Source organism: Urocampus carinirostris, chromosome 7 (genome assembly GCF_059441175.1).
Source record: "Urocampus carinirostris isolate Australia breed hairy pipefish chromosome 7, RoL_Ucar_1.0, whole genome shotgun sequence".
Classification (NCBI taxonomy): domain Eukaryota; kingdom Metazoa; phylum Chordata; class Actinopteri; order Syngnathiformes; family Syngnathidae; genus Urocampus; species Urocampus carinirostris.
The window spans coordinates 39786380-39801198 of NC_142355.1; the positions used below are offsets into that span (position 1 = coordinate 39786380).

Consider the following 14819-nt stretch of genomic DNA (forward strand, 5'->3'; position numbering starts at 1 on the left):
AAGTTCTTGATTGAGATTTTGGGGATTTTCTACTGACTTCATCGAACCCACCCTTATGGTATATAAATAAAACCACAGACTTTTGATATGTATTCACAATCACAGAATATTCTGTTTTTATTTATTTTACCGTAATGAAAACTTGTTTTTACCCGTATCGTCTCGGGACCCAAACTATGGATTGGAACATGCTGAGGAAGAAATATCGATAATAATGTAATATTCTGCACAAAATGAATTAATATATTTTCTTTCAATCTATTTTTCTACCGAATTATAACAGAATTTATTTTTTCACTTTTGAGTGAACTTTCATAAACGTTGTTATATTAAGAAACGTTAGTCAAGCAACAGGAACCCTTACGTAACATAACAGAATGTCAATTTAAAATATTGACTTTTCCGTGCAACAACAAATTGTCACAGTTGAGATGGCGCCCAATTGGCCCCACCCGGGTGGCGCCAGCTGCAGCTTGTTGACAGATTGGCTCCCTGTCAGTATTTAAACTCTGTCCTGTCAGTCCCCTTTTGTCGGTTTGTCTGCGAATTTACACGGCAAGCCCTTCTTTGCCTGTCCTGTTTTTTGCTCCTGTTTGCCTCCCGCTACGATGTGTTTTGATCTCGACCACGTCTGCTCTCCCATCCCGGATTATGACCTGTTTTGATCTCGACCACGTCTGTTCTCCTGTCCCGAATAACGATCCGTTTTTTTTATCTCGACCACGTCTACTCTCCTCTCCTGGCTTTCGACTTGTTTCTGTTCCCGACCACGTTTTTGCTCTTCTATCCCGGCTACTGACCTATTTTTTCCGTTCGCGACGCCGCCATCGCTCGCCACGGAAGTCCCACCTCCGTGTTTAGAGCGACCTGCTCCCAGCGATCACCGGATCGTGTGTGTAATCCTTTCCCTTCTTCCCAATGAAACTGTGAGAAACGTTACGCGAGTGGGTCCTGTTTACGTTCTGGTCCTGACACAAATAAACTTTAAATACAAGAATAAACTAAACAGTTTCTTTTTTTAAAAGCTAATCGTCAAACACATCCCTGAAAAACACTGGACACATGATTTAAAATATTTACAAATAAAAAAATAATAGATAAATAAATAAAAAACAATTTAAATCTTTTTGTACTCGACATAGTTAAAGTCAGCAACACTGAATCCATAGAAAAAATGCTTATTGACCAATCAGAAGAGGATACATTGTTTTTAATAATGAAGCCTTTTGGAAGCTGTTGCTGCATGTGCTGCTGGTTATGTTTAACGTGCACTAGTGTCAAGTCAAGTGTGCGAAAAATATTTGGGGCAATAATAGTTGCGCCCCCCCCTTTGAGACTGATGTCTGGTGACGACACTGGCTCTCCCAATTTGACAGAAGCGCCTGGATTTAGGTCAATGCATTACAACAGAACCTGTCGTTTAGTGTTTGTACGGAATGATGAGATACATCTTGATGTAATTAGCTCATCATCTTCTCCGATGTTCCATAATTACATGTCAACCAATGCTTATATATTTATTTTCAAAACATTGCTTTTTCTTCTCCCAGTTTTAGTTTCTGGAGGTTTCTCAAGACAGCCGACTGTATTCAAACCTGGCTACATGCATGCCATGTCCTTTTTTGTTTATTTGATTTTTCTTTTTTTTCCTCCTCTCTACCACTTGCAATCCAATAAATAAATATCAATTTCCACCTGCAACAGTCTCAATCTTCAGAGTACTACATAACCAGCTTAACAGAATAAGACAGGTTTTGAATTTGAAAAAAAAAGATAATTTTCAATTAGTGAAGTACATTTTTTATCTTGTTTATTTAAAAGGATAAAAAGCACAGATTTTAGTCTTTTGTTAATTTATGTAACTTCTGAAATATTCTACGTTGTTGCCATCTTCTGGCTGGAATCATCATTGCAGCTCCTTTTGTTGCGCGTGCAGGTATGTGAAATTCTTAGATCCGATCGAATAAACTCCTTTCTCATCTTTTTGGATGAGAATTTTCATTCTACAGTTAAAGAAGACCACGACCACAAGTGTAATAACACTCTGCCTGCCATAACCCCAATGCCTCTGTCCCTTCAGCGCAATGCGCTTTGTGGCCAGAACACCGATGATAAAAGCAGATAGGTGCGGTGAAAAAAAAAAAATATATATATATATAGGCTCTTTGAACTCAGTTAGGCAATGTTAAATCATGTATTTTTAACTTAACAAAGACAGCTCAAGCTACGCACCCCACCTTTAAAGTGACAGTGTGTATTACTTGACCACATAATTTGATAATTTTGAGTCCCCATAGTTTGTATTCTTCTATGTGCTTTGTAGCACTAGTTTTCAGTTGCACTACAAAATACTGCAACATCTAGAGGTCAAATATTACACAGTGTACCTATAACTAGAGAAAGTTAAACATATGGTAAAATATATGTTTTAAGTTTAACTATAGAAAATAAAAGTAAATAATGAAATAAATATTTTAAATCAAACTACAAGTTTAACTTTTTCCTTGTACGATGAGAAAAATAAGTAACTCTATATTAAAATTATTTTCTTATTCTATTAAATCATAAAGATTTGTACTAGTGAAATAAAAATAATATTCTTATAATCAAATAACCAAATTCTTTAAAAAAGTTAACGAGACACTGTGTAATATTTGACGACTGTATGCTGCCATTTGTGTTGTGCATCTGAAATCAAATGCCAAAAAGCACAAGGACAAATACAAACCACGGAAACTCAAAGTGACCAAATATTGCTCAGCCTTTACAAGGTTTTTGGGGGGATGTACAACGCAAGATAGCGGACAATCATGTCATGTTATGTAAAATAAATACAAAATTCTCGACCAACGAGTAAATTAAAAATGCATACTTATATGATAGTTTGTGTTTTTCTTTATTATTTAGGAATATAGGGGGTTCTTTTACCACAAGGAGGCCCTAAATCAGTGTTTCTCAACCGTTTTTGAGCGAAGGCGCATTTTATTTTATTTTTGGGGATGAAAAAAATCTCAAAGCACACCGCCCAGTGAAAATGTTTAAAAATTATTTCCTGGCACCAGGTTCTTGTATTTTATTTAAACTAAAAAAATTATGAGGTTACCTTAGTTAACGGTAATGTTTTTCTTATCATTTGTGGTGACCTGTAATTTTTTTAAATATTAAACTGTTTTCAAAGTTTTATGATATTTCTAGCGCAAAGTAATAAAAAAACTCCCTAAAATGAGCAAAAAATATCTTCCAGTGGAACAAAAAAAGAAAATCTGCAATATTTTCACTTTTTGCTTAATTTTATTGTTTTTGGCAACACAATTTTAAATAGCTTTGTCAAACAAAACATATTAAAAAATGTTTACCTGTCGTTCTTCATGAGCGGATAATTAGTTTATAAAATAAAAATAGTAATCTACTGCCACCTACTGATATGGATGAATGTGACTGTTACTCAGCTAATCACGTGAAGAAAGCAAGGATACTAAATAATGGTATGCTGTTTTCCAAATATAAAATTGGGCAATTTCTTGCGGAGCAGTAGACAAGGTCTCACGGCACACTGGTTAAAAGACACTGCACTAAAAAATACTCACAGCCTCTTTAATGAAAGAGGGTTTGTTTGGATAAAAAATGTCGATTGACGTACATATCTTTTTGTAATTTTTGTTGAAAATATTAACATTACTGTGTAAGATAAATGTGCAAATGAGACCCACGTTTTTTGTGTTCTATGATATGAAAAACCAAAGTGATTTAAGCGAACAGACGAACCTAAATGTGCTGCATGAACGCATTTTGTCGTGGTGAGAGAAATCACACTCGCTGTAGCATACCAGGCCGTCCGTACGAACAGCAGGTCTGAGCGGGTCTGGTCTTTGGGCCTGCACTTGAGGCAGCATGACGGGCTTGGACATGACAGAGACTGGTGGACGCCTCTGGTTTGGAGGACTGGGTGCTAGTTGCTACCAGAGCATTGCAAATGATGCATGGTTGAAGTTATTACACAACAAAAATTAAGTATTTGACAGAGTAACTCACCAATGAAGGAGTGGAAATGCGACTGGCATGCGAAGTATTTCTCATAACCTGAACCACAGTAAAATACAATGAAGTTTTGCTGCACATTGCAGACTTCATTTTGGGTCAATTGACTAAATATTCATTCTTTGTTGTTTTGCACCGATATCAAATCATCAGAGAGAAAACTGTTAAATCACTGCACACAACATGCAATGCATTATCATACCAAAGCCACTACCAATTAAGGCTGCAATGATTATTTGACGTCTACAAATATCGATGATAGAAAATAGTCAACAATGAAAATCATTGTCGACTATTGTCACCAGATATGTTTTTTCAACAGAGTGAGGCTTCTCTACATGAATATAATCTCTGCTGAGTCGCTTATATTAAATAGTGTCTCCATCTCAGTGACATATAGAAATGACGGCATTTACATGAAGTACAAGTACCAAGACTTCTCAAGTTTTGGAGCATTTTAGCCAGGATACAGCTAATAAAAAGACAACTTGCAAAGTTTGCAAAAGAGACCTAGGGTTTCATTTGTGATTTTTAATGTTGAATTTGCCTTACTCAAAACATATGATTTCTACATCTTAAGTAAATTCCGAATGTCAAATGTATAAATATTTATGAAACAAATCTCTCCCACAATTTACAACTGGGAAACGCTACCATAATTTTTTGCATAGTCCATAATAAATGTCCATAATTGACACCTAATCCTTGCATTAAAACACATTTTGTAGTGTCCTCTTTAGGTGTAGCATTCACCGGTCTTCTTAGGCATAACTCATAGGGGCGGATGACGCTTCAGAGGACAATGCCATACAAACTAATGCCAGCTGCCGCTAATTACGGGGGAAGAAGAAATGCAATGGCAAAGCAAAACCACCAGAGAGCAGTGTCGGCGTCATTCTCAAGCAGACTTGTTCAGATTTCAAGCCTTTACAAGAACTTCACCCAAAATTCAAGCACTTTTCTATCTAACATTAAAATTCAAGTATTTTCAAGTATTTCAAGCACCCATAGGAACCCTTTACATTCGTGTTCCTTTTATGTTGCAACAATAACAAGTCACTAAAAAGAAAACTGTCAAAACACTGCACACAGAACTCAATGTATTATCATACGAAAGCCACAACCAATCAATAACACCAAACGACATGTCAAAGACATTTCCTGAGGCTAAAGGGAAATCAATAACAAGCCAATATGTCACGCTGGTGATAAACATCCCGGCTAAGGAACCAAAGAAAACATGCATTCATGAATACACTATCACCCTTGTTCTAACCTTAGGACTAGACGGGTAGGACAGTTCACTAGTGTTGGATGAGTAAATCCCCCCTCTGGGGAGGTAGCCACCTGTTTCCCACTCACTCCTGCGCTCAGGTGGAGTCGAGGGGTCAGGCAGGTCATGATTCTGGCGGTATCCTTTGAGGGCACCTCCTCTTTCTTCAGATTGTTGAGGCAGGGGAGGGGGCAGGGGCGGCGGAGGAGGGGGTGGCGGAGGCGGCGGTGGTGTAGGAATTGGAGTGGGCTGAGGAGAGGAAGGCGGGCGGGTAGACTGCGAGTGGGTAGGGCGATGGCTTGGGGGATGAGGGACTCGAGATGGAGGCCTGCTGACTTTGTTTGTCAAGGTAGTTGTGGTAGAGGGGGGTTTCTGAGCATTAGACGGAGATAGTGGTCGGCGTTGTTGAGATACTTTAGAAGAACCATAATTGGGGATAGTGGGATTTAATTTTGGTGAAGGGGGAGGGAGAGGCAAAGGAGGGGGAGGCTGGCTACTGATGGGTGGGGTAGGAGCGAGTCTTTTGAGAGGCCCCTTAAGACTCTGATCCACATGATCCAAGTCAATATCATCCAGGTCAGTAGTGGCCAAATGCAGACCACCAGGAAAATGTTTCACTTTGATCTCCGATGTTGGAGAAAGTGGAGGTGACAGCTTAAAAAATCAAAATAAGCCAGATGTAAATATGTGTAGCAATCCTAATAATTCTAGTTCTATAGTGGGCAAACGTTTTGAGTCGTCGGTAGCATTGGGTTAAAAATCAGCTCAGGGGAATAACATTATTGATTGAATTATTTGTATTAGAGGTAAAATCTTAAGCCCGAGAGCCTGGGTCGTGCCGAAAATGTCAATCAGTACGTTCAAGTTTGGGCCAGGTTTCTCTCTCGCTATTATTCCATTATTATTGTCCACCCGTCATTGGTCTTTGTTTTTTTTTTCTTATGGAGGATCCGCGGAATGGATTCCATCCACCTCTTGCGCAAAGCACCCTGTGTAAGTACGCTCATCCGCATGTTTGGAGAACTCATCCTCCTCCTTCTCCTCACAAATGAAATATGAACATTTGGGTTCAGGATCGATCATTTAGATCAAGTTAATCGGTCGGGGTCGGCTGGTATGGGCGGGTTGAATTATTTGTATTGACTGATACAGCCTTTCAAATCCAATACTTTGGCAATACATAAGGAAATTAAGAAGGTTGACTTTTATACATGATCATCTACATTTACATGTTATATTTGAGCTTGTATTAATTTACAAATAGACTATTTTATCATTTTGGTTTTGAAACACACGGGATTAGAGTATGTGAATTACAAAGCACAAAATCTTCATTAAAAAAACTCAATATGCAATAGGGCTTGCTCAAGGTGGGATTTTTTTTCCGCATGAATAAAAATATTATATAATAAAATCTTTTTAAACAAATGATAAGAAAAAATAGCATGTACACAGGATATTTAGCCAGCTTTTTCAACATCGGCCTTAAGCGTAGTCCACAGGGAAGGTTCACCATTGTCTATAGCAGGGGTGTCAAACTCAATTATGCAGAGGGCCAGAATTCAAACCATACCTTTGGTCGTGGGCCGAACAGAATAAATATTTATTGAATACACTAAAACTTGCCTATTTTTAAAAAATAACTTCAAAAAATATAATTAAAAAAAAGCAAGAATATTATTCCAGAATAAACAAAATTTAAAAATAAATGAATTAAAAATCGTTGCTCTCCATAAAAATATCTCCTGTCCTGAAAAAACAGAAATATAAATAAAATTTGTGCTTTTCACTTTAGGAATTTGCTTTGATGAAAAACATCTTCATATTCTTCTTTAACCTTTCAACTTTCTGTATCTTTTCTCTGGATTCAAGTTTTTCAGCTTACTCTGAAGTTTTGTCTTGTAGTGCCGTTTTACATTAAATTCCTTATTTACGGCCACAAAAGCTCCACAAATAAGACACACGGGTTTACCGGCAATGTCAGTTAACATAATTTTCTAGGCCATTGTGGTTTTTAGCATCCGAGTATTATTTGGAAGTTATCAGCGTTTCATAGACAAGGGCCATTATGATAGATGTATATAAAATGATTTCACGGGCCGGATATAATTGTACGCCTGGCCGGATGTGGCCCGCGACACCTGTGGTCTATAGCATAGTATTTTTACAATTTTCGTTTGGCCGCTATTCTAAAATGTAATTCTGAATTTACTTTTAATTGCCTGTCATATAATTATTATGCCAACACCCTACCAAATAATAATAATAATTAGCCGTACATTTGTATGAACTATCCTATAGGCTGCCAAAGTCTGCCATTAAATATTCATGCTGTGAGCACTTGTTTTGCTCCGATTTGGGGAAAAATCTATTCCTTTGAGGAGCTTCAAAGGATACATAACCAGCTAAATCTTTTTTTTAAACTTTTTGTCATTTTAAGATGCCAATTATTCATTGTGGTGTTTTTCTCTAATCCCCTGTCTGGTAGAATTTCAGCACATTGTACCGCTCCCAGAATGACATTTCAGCCATGTTAGCTATAGCCATACAATTAACGTTTGTAAAATGGAGCTTATTTGAAGAATACAAATCACAAAGAGTACTCATTTGCATTGAAAATAAAAAAAAAGGAAAAAATAATTAAGACGCCTCAGCTTTTTCTTTTATAAATTGGAAGTTCTGACTACGAGTTCATTTTTCCTGTGCAGATTGTTACTGGTCTGCCTGGGAGAGGCATAGTTTTCATCAACAGTGTGTATATATATATATATATATATATATATATATATATATATATATATATATATATATATATATATATATATATATATATATATATATATATATATATATATATATATATACAAGCATTAACTTATAAGTATTGTCCATCCAAACATTCTTTTTTGTCTTGTTTTTTGTCTTTTGAGTTTGTTTTAATACCGGTACGTTAATGAAGGAGTACCACATCTACTCTCATAAGCATTGAAGACTGTGTTGTACAAAAACAATTGACAATTCAAATTCTTTAGTTAAGTGTGAAAGTCAAAGGGTTCCCATCTACCTACCATAGCAAAGACATTTACATGATCTTTGGATAGTTTTAACAAAAGGGCAACTCCACAGAGATTTGGGGGGATAAATCATCAAGTACCTCTGGTGTCTCGTTCTCCACACAAGAGATTTGTTCTAGGCGAGTCTGACAAAGACGTTCAACCCAATGTTGTACTTTCTCAGATTCCTCAAGGTCTTCTCTTTCAGTTTCTGACACCTAATATACATGCATTGGAATTTAACACCACAGCAACCAAACACAAAATATTGAAATTATCATTTTCAAAAAACACGGCTAAAGCAAGAGAGCGTGAAACAGGAAGAGCAAATTCGTCTCTTATTGGATTTGTACCTCCTGAACAAGCCTATTGATCTTCAGCTGCTTCTCTTTCTCGTACATCTCTTCTTTCTCCTTGGCCAATTTTAGCTCAAACTCCATCTCCTTTTTATTTTTCCTTTGCTCCTGCAGCGTGTCTATGTTGGAGATCCTTTTCTTTTTCTTCTTTTTCTCTCCTTTCTGTAGTGCCAACAGCATGCATTTTTAAAACGCTTACTGCAAACCATATGGTAAAACACCCACAGTGAAAACGAAACTCCTAAATATATCATGCAATAAAAAATTGTAAAGCATCTCAAACAGCTTCTGAACAGTACCAAAACACACTGCAAATCTGTAGTACCTTGCGGAATGATGGGAGTTTCCCCTCATACCGGTAAAACCAGCCAAACGCTATAGAAATAAGACAATAGTTTACCGTTAAATGGTCAAAAATATTAAACTTTTTGCACTTTTGTTTTATGTATGACTACATTGCTTATGACAAACACAAAATAGGTTATACTTACCAGTTAGCCTATTTGTATTGAACCATGGACTAGGTCCATGGATTTACAAAACAAATACAGATCACATCACACAAGGAGATTTGGCCTAAACAATGACACCTTTAATCATGTTTTTGTAGGGCCTATTCATAATGTTTTTTGTGCTTAAACAAGAATATAAAAAGTGGTTGGAAGAAATATGATGTAGAGCAGTAACCCGTTACAAAGGAACGTGTTCCTGGAACACAATTACTTCCCTCGTTAACGAGTACTGTAACGAGGTATTAATAAACTTTTTTAACTAATTGATATAAAATATTGTCCCTTACACCACTACTTTTTATTAGCAGATCATGAATTACAGTGTTCTGTCCTATTTTACTTCGGTTACTAAGTATTATGCAACCCCCAAACTAGCAGCAACACAACACCGGATATAACAACTGAAGGTGTGTTTATATCCATCCATTATATGCACCACTTATCCTCCATAGGGTCGCGGGGATGCTGGAGCCCATCCCAGCTATTTTCGGGCAGTGGGCAGGGGAGACCCTGAACTGGTTGTCAGCCAGTCGCAGGGCACACAGAGACGGACAACTCAGTCGCTCATTCACACCTCGGGACAATTTGGACCGGCCAATTGACCTGACATGCATGTTTTTGGAATGTGGGAGGAAACCGGAGTGTCCAGAGGAAATCCACGCAAGCACGGACACATGCAAACTCCACACAGGAAGGTTTAATCTCATGAACTCAGAACTGTGCCGCGGACACGCTAAGCACTGCGCTGCCGTGCTGTGTGTTTATATGTACCTACAAAATACAATACAACACAATTACGGTGGCGTTGTCTCACGCACAGAGTATGAGGCCACGTAATCTCTCCCTACTGATAAACAGGAACAACAAATGTGAGTACCAGAATTTATGGTAAAAGAGTGCTGAATTTCTGTCTTTTTATCTGTAAAGTTATGTTTGCATTACTCCATACCTGGAGGACAAAAGAAAACGTCTAGGACATTACCCGGAAATGGAAAAGGAAATCTTTGGGTGGTTTGAAGACAAAATGGATATGGAGAGTCCTGGCTGTGTTAGTTTATAACAGTGGTACCCAAAGTGGGTGGTACCGCCCCCCTGGGGGCGGTGGAAAGATCTGGGGGGTGGTGAGGAAGAAAGGAACGGCAGTCTGAAGTTTAAAATTTTAACACAATAAGTTAGGGCTGCACGATTAACCAAAATCAAATCGACATCACGATGTGACGTAGTGCGGTTGTGGGACCACAGAACACTGCGTTTTTTTCAAATTTTTAGGTAGGTGATGGAGTTTAGGCCTACCACAATTGTTATTGTTCGAGTTTTAAAAGCGCCGACCAATCAGAGGCAAGTTTTAATAATAGCACAGGCCAATAAACACGAATCAACGTTTGCAAGCACCACACTATGCCACACCCACCGTGTGAGCACATTGAGTGTCATGGCAGACTCCGTAAACATAGTCCCAATGTCAACAAACGAGAAGGAAACAAAGCTTGCACCGAAGAAGGGCGAAACATCACTTGTCCCTGTTTTGGTTTTGACGAGGTGAACATGGAACAGAAGTAAACGCCCGTTACAGAATTTGCTTTCGTTCAGAGGAAACACAAGTCATTTGTACCAGCTCCTTAAAAATTATAAAAGACGAAGAAGGTGCATCTACAAGTGGACTGGGAGGTAAACAAACCTCCATCGAAGCGGCATTTGTGGCCTTCACACCGTACGAAAAAAGTTCGCAAAGGCACAAAGAAATAACCAATGCTGTGACTCTAGCTAAAAATGTCTAATAGTGTCCAACCCCAAAACTGCATTATCGATTAGAGGTAACACTTTTTATTTATGCAAGTTATTAAGTGGAATGTTATAATAAGAGTAATAAGTAGTTGTAGCAGTAGTCTTAATAAGTTAGCAGGAATGGTGGGTTTTAATTAATACTTGAATGCATTTCTTTCACTGATGAACATGCTGCAGTAGAACATGGTAAATTTTATACTAAACTAATTGCAGACATGTCGCATATACAGCCTTAAAAGTATGTGGATTATTTTTAGTGTGCAATGTTTACCTTTTTATAGTGTGCACAATTTATTTTTATGTTGTTTACTTTGTTTGGTGTGGGTTATTTTAAGTGCGTACATTTTATCTTTTATACTGTACAAATGTTCTAGTATTTTTTTAAGAGTGCATTATTTCCTTTTTTCAAATGTTATTTTTGTTAGATGTTGACTTTGTTTGGTTATGAAGACATGTGAAAATAAATAATTGGAAATTTATTTTGTGGTGTTTTATTTTGAAAATTCTCCAGACCACTATTTTAATGAGCTTCAAGTGTTATCTAGTACATTTCATAGGTTGGTAGGTACTTCTATCGATTTAAGAATAGAAAAGTAAAAATTGGTCAACAGAAAGCAACCCTAACAAAGCTCGCCAGAAGATGGTGCTGTTTTCTCTAGGTTTAGCATTACAATATGGTTGAGTGTTAATGAAAAACAAAATGAACACAGAAAATATACTTTAAAAAAAATTGCATCGAAATCGCAATACTGGTCTGAAAAATCGCAATTAGGTTTTATTTTTAAAATTGTGCCGCAGGGTCCGATTACCGCACACCGCTCTGGCCCAGTCAAATTGCAGTATACCAAATATCAAGAAAGAGGTGTTTGTTTCCATATGTGTCTGGAGGTGGGGGCGCTAGGAATTCACAGGGGAGCCAAGGGGGCGCCAGCCTGCAAAAGTTTGGGAACCATTGGTTTATAAGCTCCAAAGATTGCACAAACCAAGAAATGTGAAGGGTTCATCGCTTCCGCAGGATGGTGTACACGTTACTTCTATTTCTCTTATTAAGTGGATATTTTAAGCAAATTTAGGAGATCGGGTTCAACGTGAGTAAGTAAGGTAATTTGCAACTAGATAGTTACCATGAGAGTAACGCGTTGCCTTTGGGTGTCAGTCATCAGGGGGGAAAAGCAAATACTTTTAAATGTAGTAATGTAATGTAGTGCTTCATAAAGAAAAACTACTCACCACAGTGAAGAGTCAAAATAAAAATATAAAGTAGCAGACGCCACATTCAGAACGGACACGAGGAGGTCCGGTGTCCCTTGACGCCACAATACAACATCCTGCCTCATTTTGTTGACAAATATTGAGAAAAATGATGCACAAAGCACTGATGGTATGTTTTTCTTTGTGGCCATTAGTGAAATTGTCACGAACTGGATTTTGGTGTTTGTCGATGGACCTTCTTTTTGTCAGTGACAGATGGCCACTTTTTTGGGAAAACCGAACAGCTGTTGTCTTAATACAGCTGATGAAGTGATAATCAGGTTAAAAAATAAACGATTGATTTGAGGATAATGGTTTGGTTAGGCTTGAAAGATACAAACGACAGCCGAGCATCGAAATGAGGGACAAGAAAAACAATTGCAAATATGATCGAATTTTACATTTGTTTGTCAAAGGAAATCTAGCCAAAGTTTGTTTCAAGATAAACAAAAATACAACCCCTCCGACACTCAATAGTCCTCCCTGCTCATCCTCCTTGACTTCGTCTGTGAACGAGCCGGCTCCATCATCTAATAGTGAGTCAGTAAAAAAAAAAAGCACCACAGCACACAAAAGTGATAGAAAAAGAACATGCTCAGTCACATTTGCATGCAGAAGGAGAAAATCGATCTGCAGAGCAGGCTTACGAGAGCTTTTGGCCTTTGGAGAATGAGTGCTTTTAATCTCAGTTGGGGTGGGTGATTGACTCCTTTTGTTCTTAGGATCTAGCTGCTCGCTAGCACCGTAGTCTTCTTCCCATTCACTGTTGTGCTTCCTCTCTACAGCCTCAATCCTAAAGAGGTTGTCAAAGTAAAGAAATCTCATTTAAGGTTATGAATGTCATCTCAAAGGGCAAAAAAATGTGAAAGAAGACCTCTCCATCTCCTGTTTGTAGCGGTGTTCTTCCTCTGCAGCCTTCTGGGAGATCTCCATTTTCCTTCTAGAGATATATTTCAACTTTTCATTATTTAACCATTCACACAACTTACAGTGCATTAAGTTAAAGATCATACATGAGTCTGTTTTTTTTCAAAACTATTTTAGAAAGCCATATAAAAATTTCCACCACATGTTTCGAGATGTTCCCACTGGGGTCAGCAAACTACGGCCCGCAGGCCACATTTGGCCTGTGAGACTTTTTCATCCGGCTCGCTTCAGGGGACAATGCCATACAAATTAATGCCAGCTGCCGCTAATCACGGGGGAGAAGGAAATGAGATTGTAAAGCGAAACCATCAGAGAGCATTGTCGGCGTAATTTTCAAGCAGACTTGTTGAGCAACGCAGCAACGATTTCAAGCAATGACAAGCACTTCACCCAAAATTCAAGCACTTTTTAATTCTTGAAATTGCAACATTCAAATTCAAGCTTTTTTTAAAGAATTTAAGCACCTGTGCAAACCCTTTATAATGAAGATATTTTCAATTGTTGTTTTGCCAAATTTTGATAAACACTACAGGATGTTAAATCTTAGTGAAGGTAAAACATTTAGGAAGAAAAACCCTTTATAAGCATTTTATAATCAAATCTTACATCCCTGAATCATAATATAATTGTGAGCCTCGAAAAAGACCCTAACCCTTCAGCTGTGGCACACGTTCTATGCCATTCATTTTATTAGTCTGGCCTCTGTGAAAATGTATTTTTTTTACCATGAGACCCTCGAGATAAAATGAGTTAGACACCCCTGTGTAATGATTACCGATGTGAATCACCTGTGCCCGCTCCTTTGGCGCCAACTGCCTCGGAAACAGTTTGCATGATCTCCCCGTCCTTGCGTGGGTTTTCTCCTGGCCACTCCTATCGGTCCCCTTTTGTCAATCTGTCTGCGAACCTCAGTTAACACTAGGCAAGCATTTTTTCGACCCTGACCCCCACCTGTTTTTTGCTCCCGTCTGTCCCCCGACTTCGACCCGTTTTGGATCCTGACCACGTCTACTCTCTCGTCACGGCTTTCGACCTCTTTTGTCCCCGACCACGTCTACTGTCCTGTCCTGGCTTATGACTTGCTTCCGACCCCGACCACGTGTTTGTTCTACTGCCCCGTTTTTCCGTTCCCGACAGCGCCATCGCTCGACACGGAAGATCCAGGTTGACTGAGTACGAGAACGACTTGCTTCCCGCGCCTAGCGAAGGCCGGATCCTGGGCGCAGCACTTCCTCTTTTCTCTAATAAACCTTGTGAGAAACGTAACACAATTGGGTGCTGTTTCCGTTCTGGTCTTGACACCCTGATCTACACCTAACAGAAGGGAATCCCAATTAATCCATTCAAAGCCGAGTCACTTACTGTCTCTCCTTCTCCTGCTGCTCTTTGAGGATCTTGTTTGTCTCGAGAGCGACCCTCTTCTGGTGCATCAGCTCCTGCCTCTCTAGCTCTCTGCGTGCCTCCGCAGCCAAACGCTCTTCATCCGTCATGAAAAGCTCGCTGCCCTGAGAAGTCGGCAACAGCCGGAGAAGGAATCGTGTTAGCCAGCGACCTCCTGGGCTGTTAACTCAATGTCACATTTCATCTTGCAGTTCTAATTGCCACCCACTCTTTGCATCAACGA

General features: G+C 38.6%; 1 protein-coding gene across 1 annotated transcript in view; it reads right to left on the reverse strand.

The window, feature by feature from the left end:
* The window catches only part of ush1c (Usher syndrome 1C), a 55103-nt gene that overhangs the window by 13847 nt on the left and 26437 nt on the right, over positions 1-14819 (reverse strand). The window contains exons 11-19 of the mRNA XM_088340933.1: positions 14558-14700; positions 13143-13208; positions 12916-13061; positions 9046-9095; positions 8718-8882; positions 8466-8582; positions 5315-5965; positions 4033-4080; positions 3828-3956 (exon numbers count right to left, since the gene is read on the reverse strand). Of these exons, the coding sequence (XP_088197059.1) occupies positions 3828-3956; positions 4033-4080; positions 5315-5965; positions 8466-8582; positions 8718-8882; positions 9046-9095; positions 12916-13061; positions 13143-13208; positions 14558-14700 (1515 nt within the window). The remainder of the gene's footprint in view (positions 1-3827; positions 3957-4032; positions 4081-5314; positions 5966-8465; positions 8583-8717; positions 8883-9045; positions 9096-12915; positions 13062-13142; positions 13209-14557; positions 14701-14819) is intronic.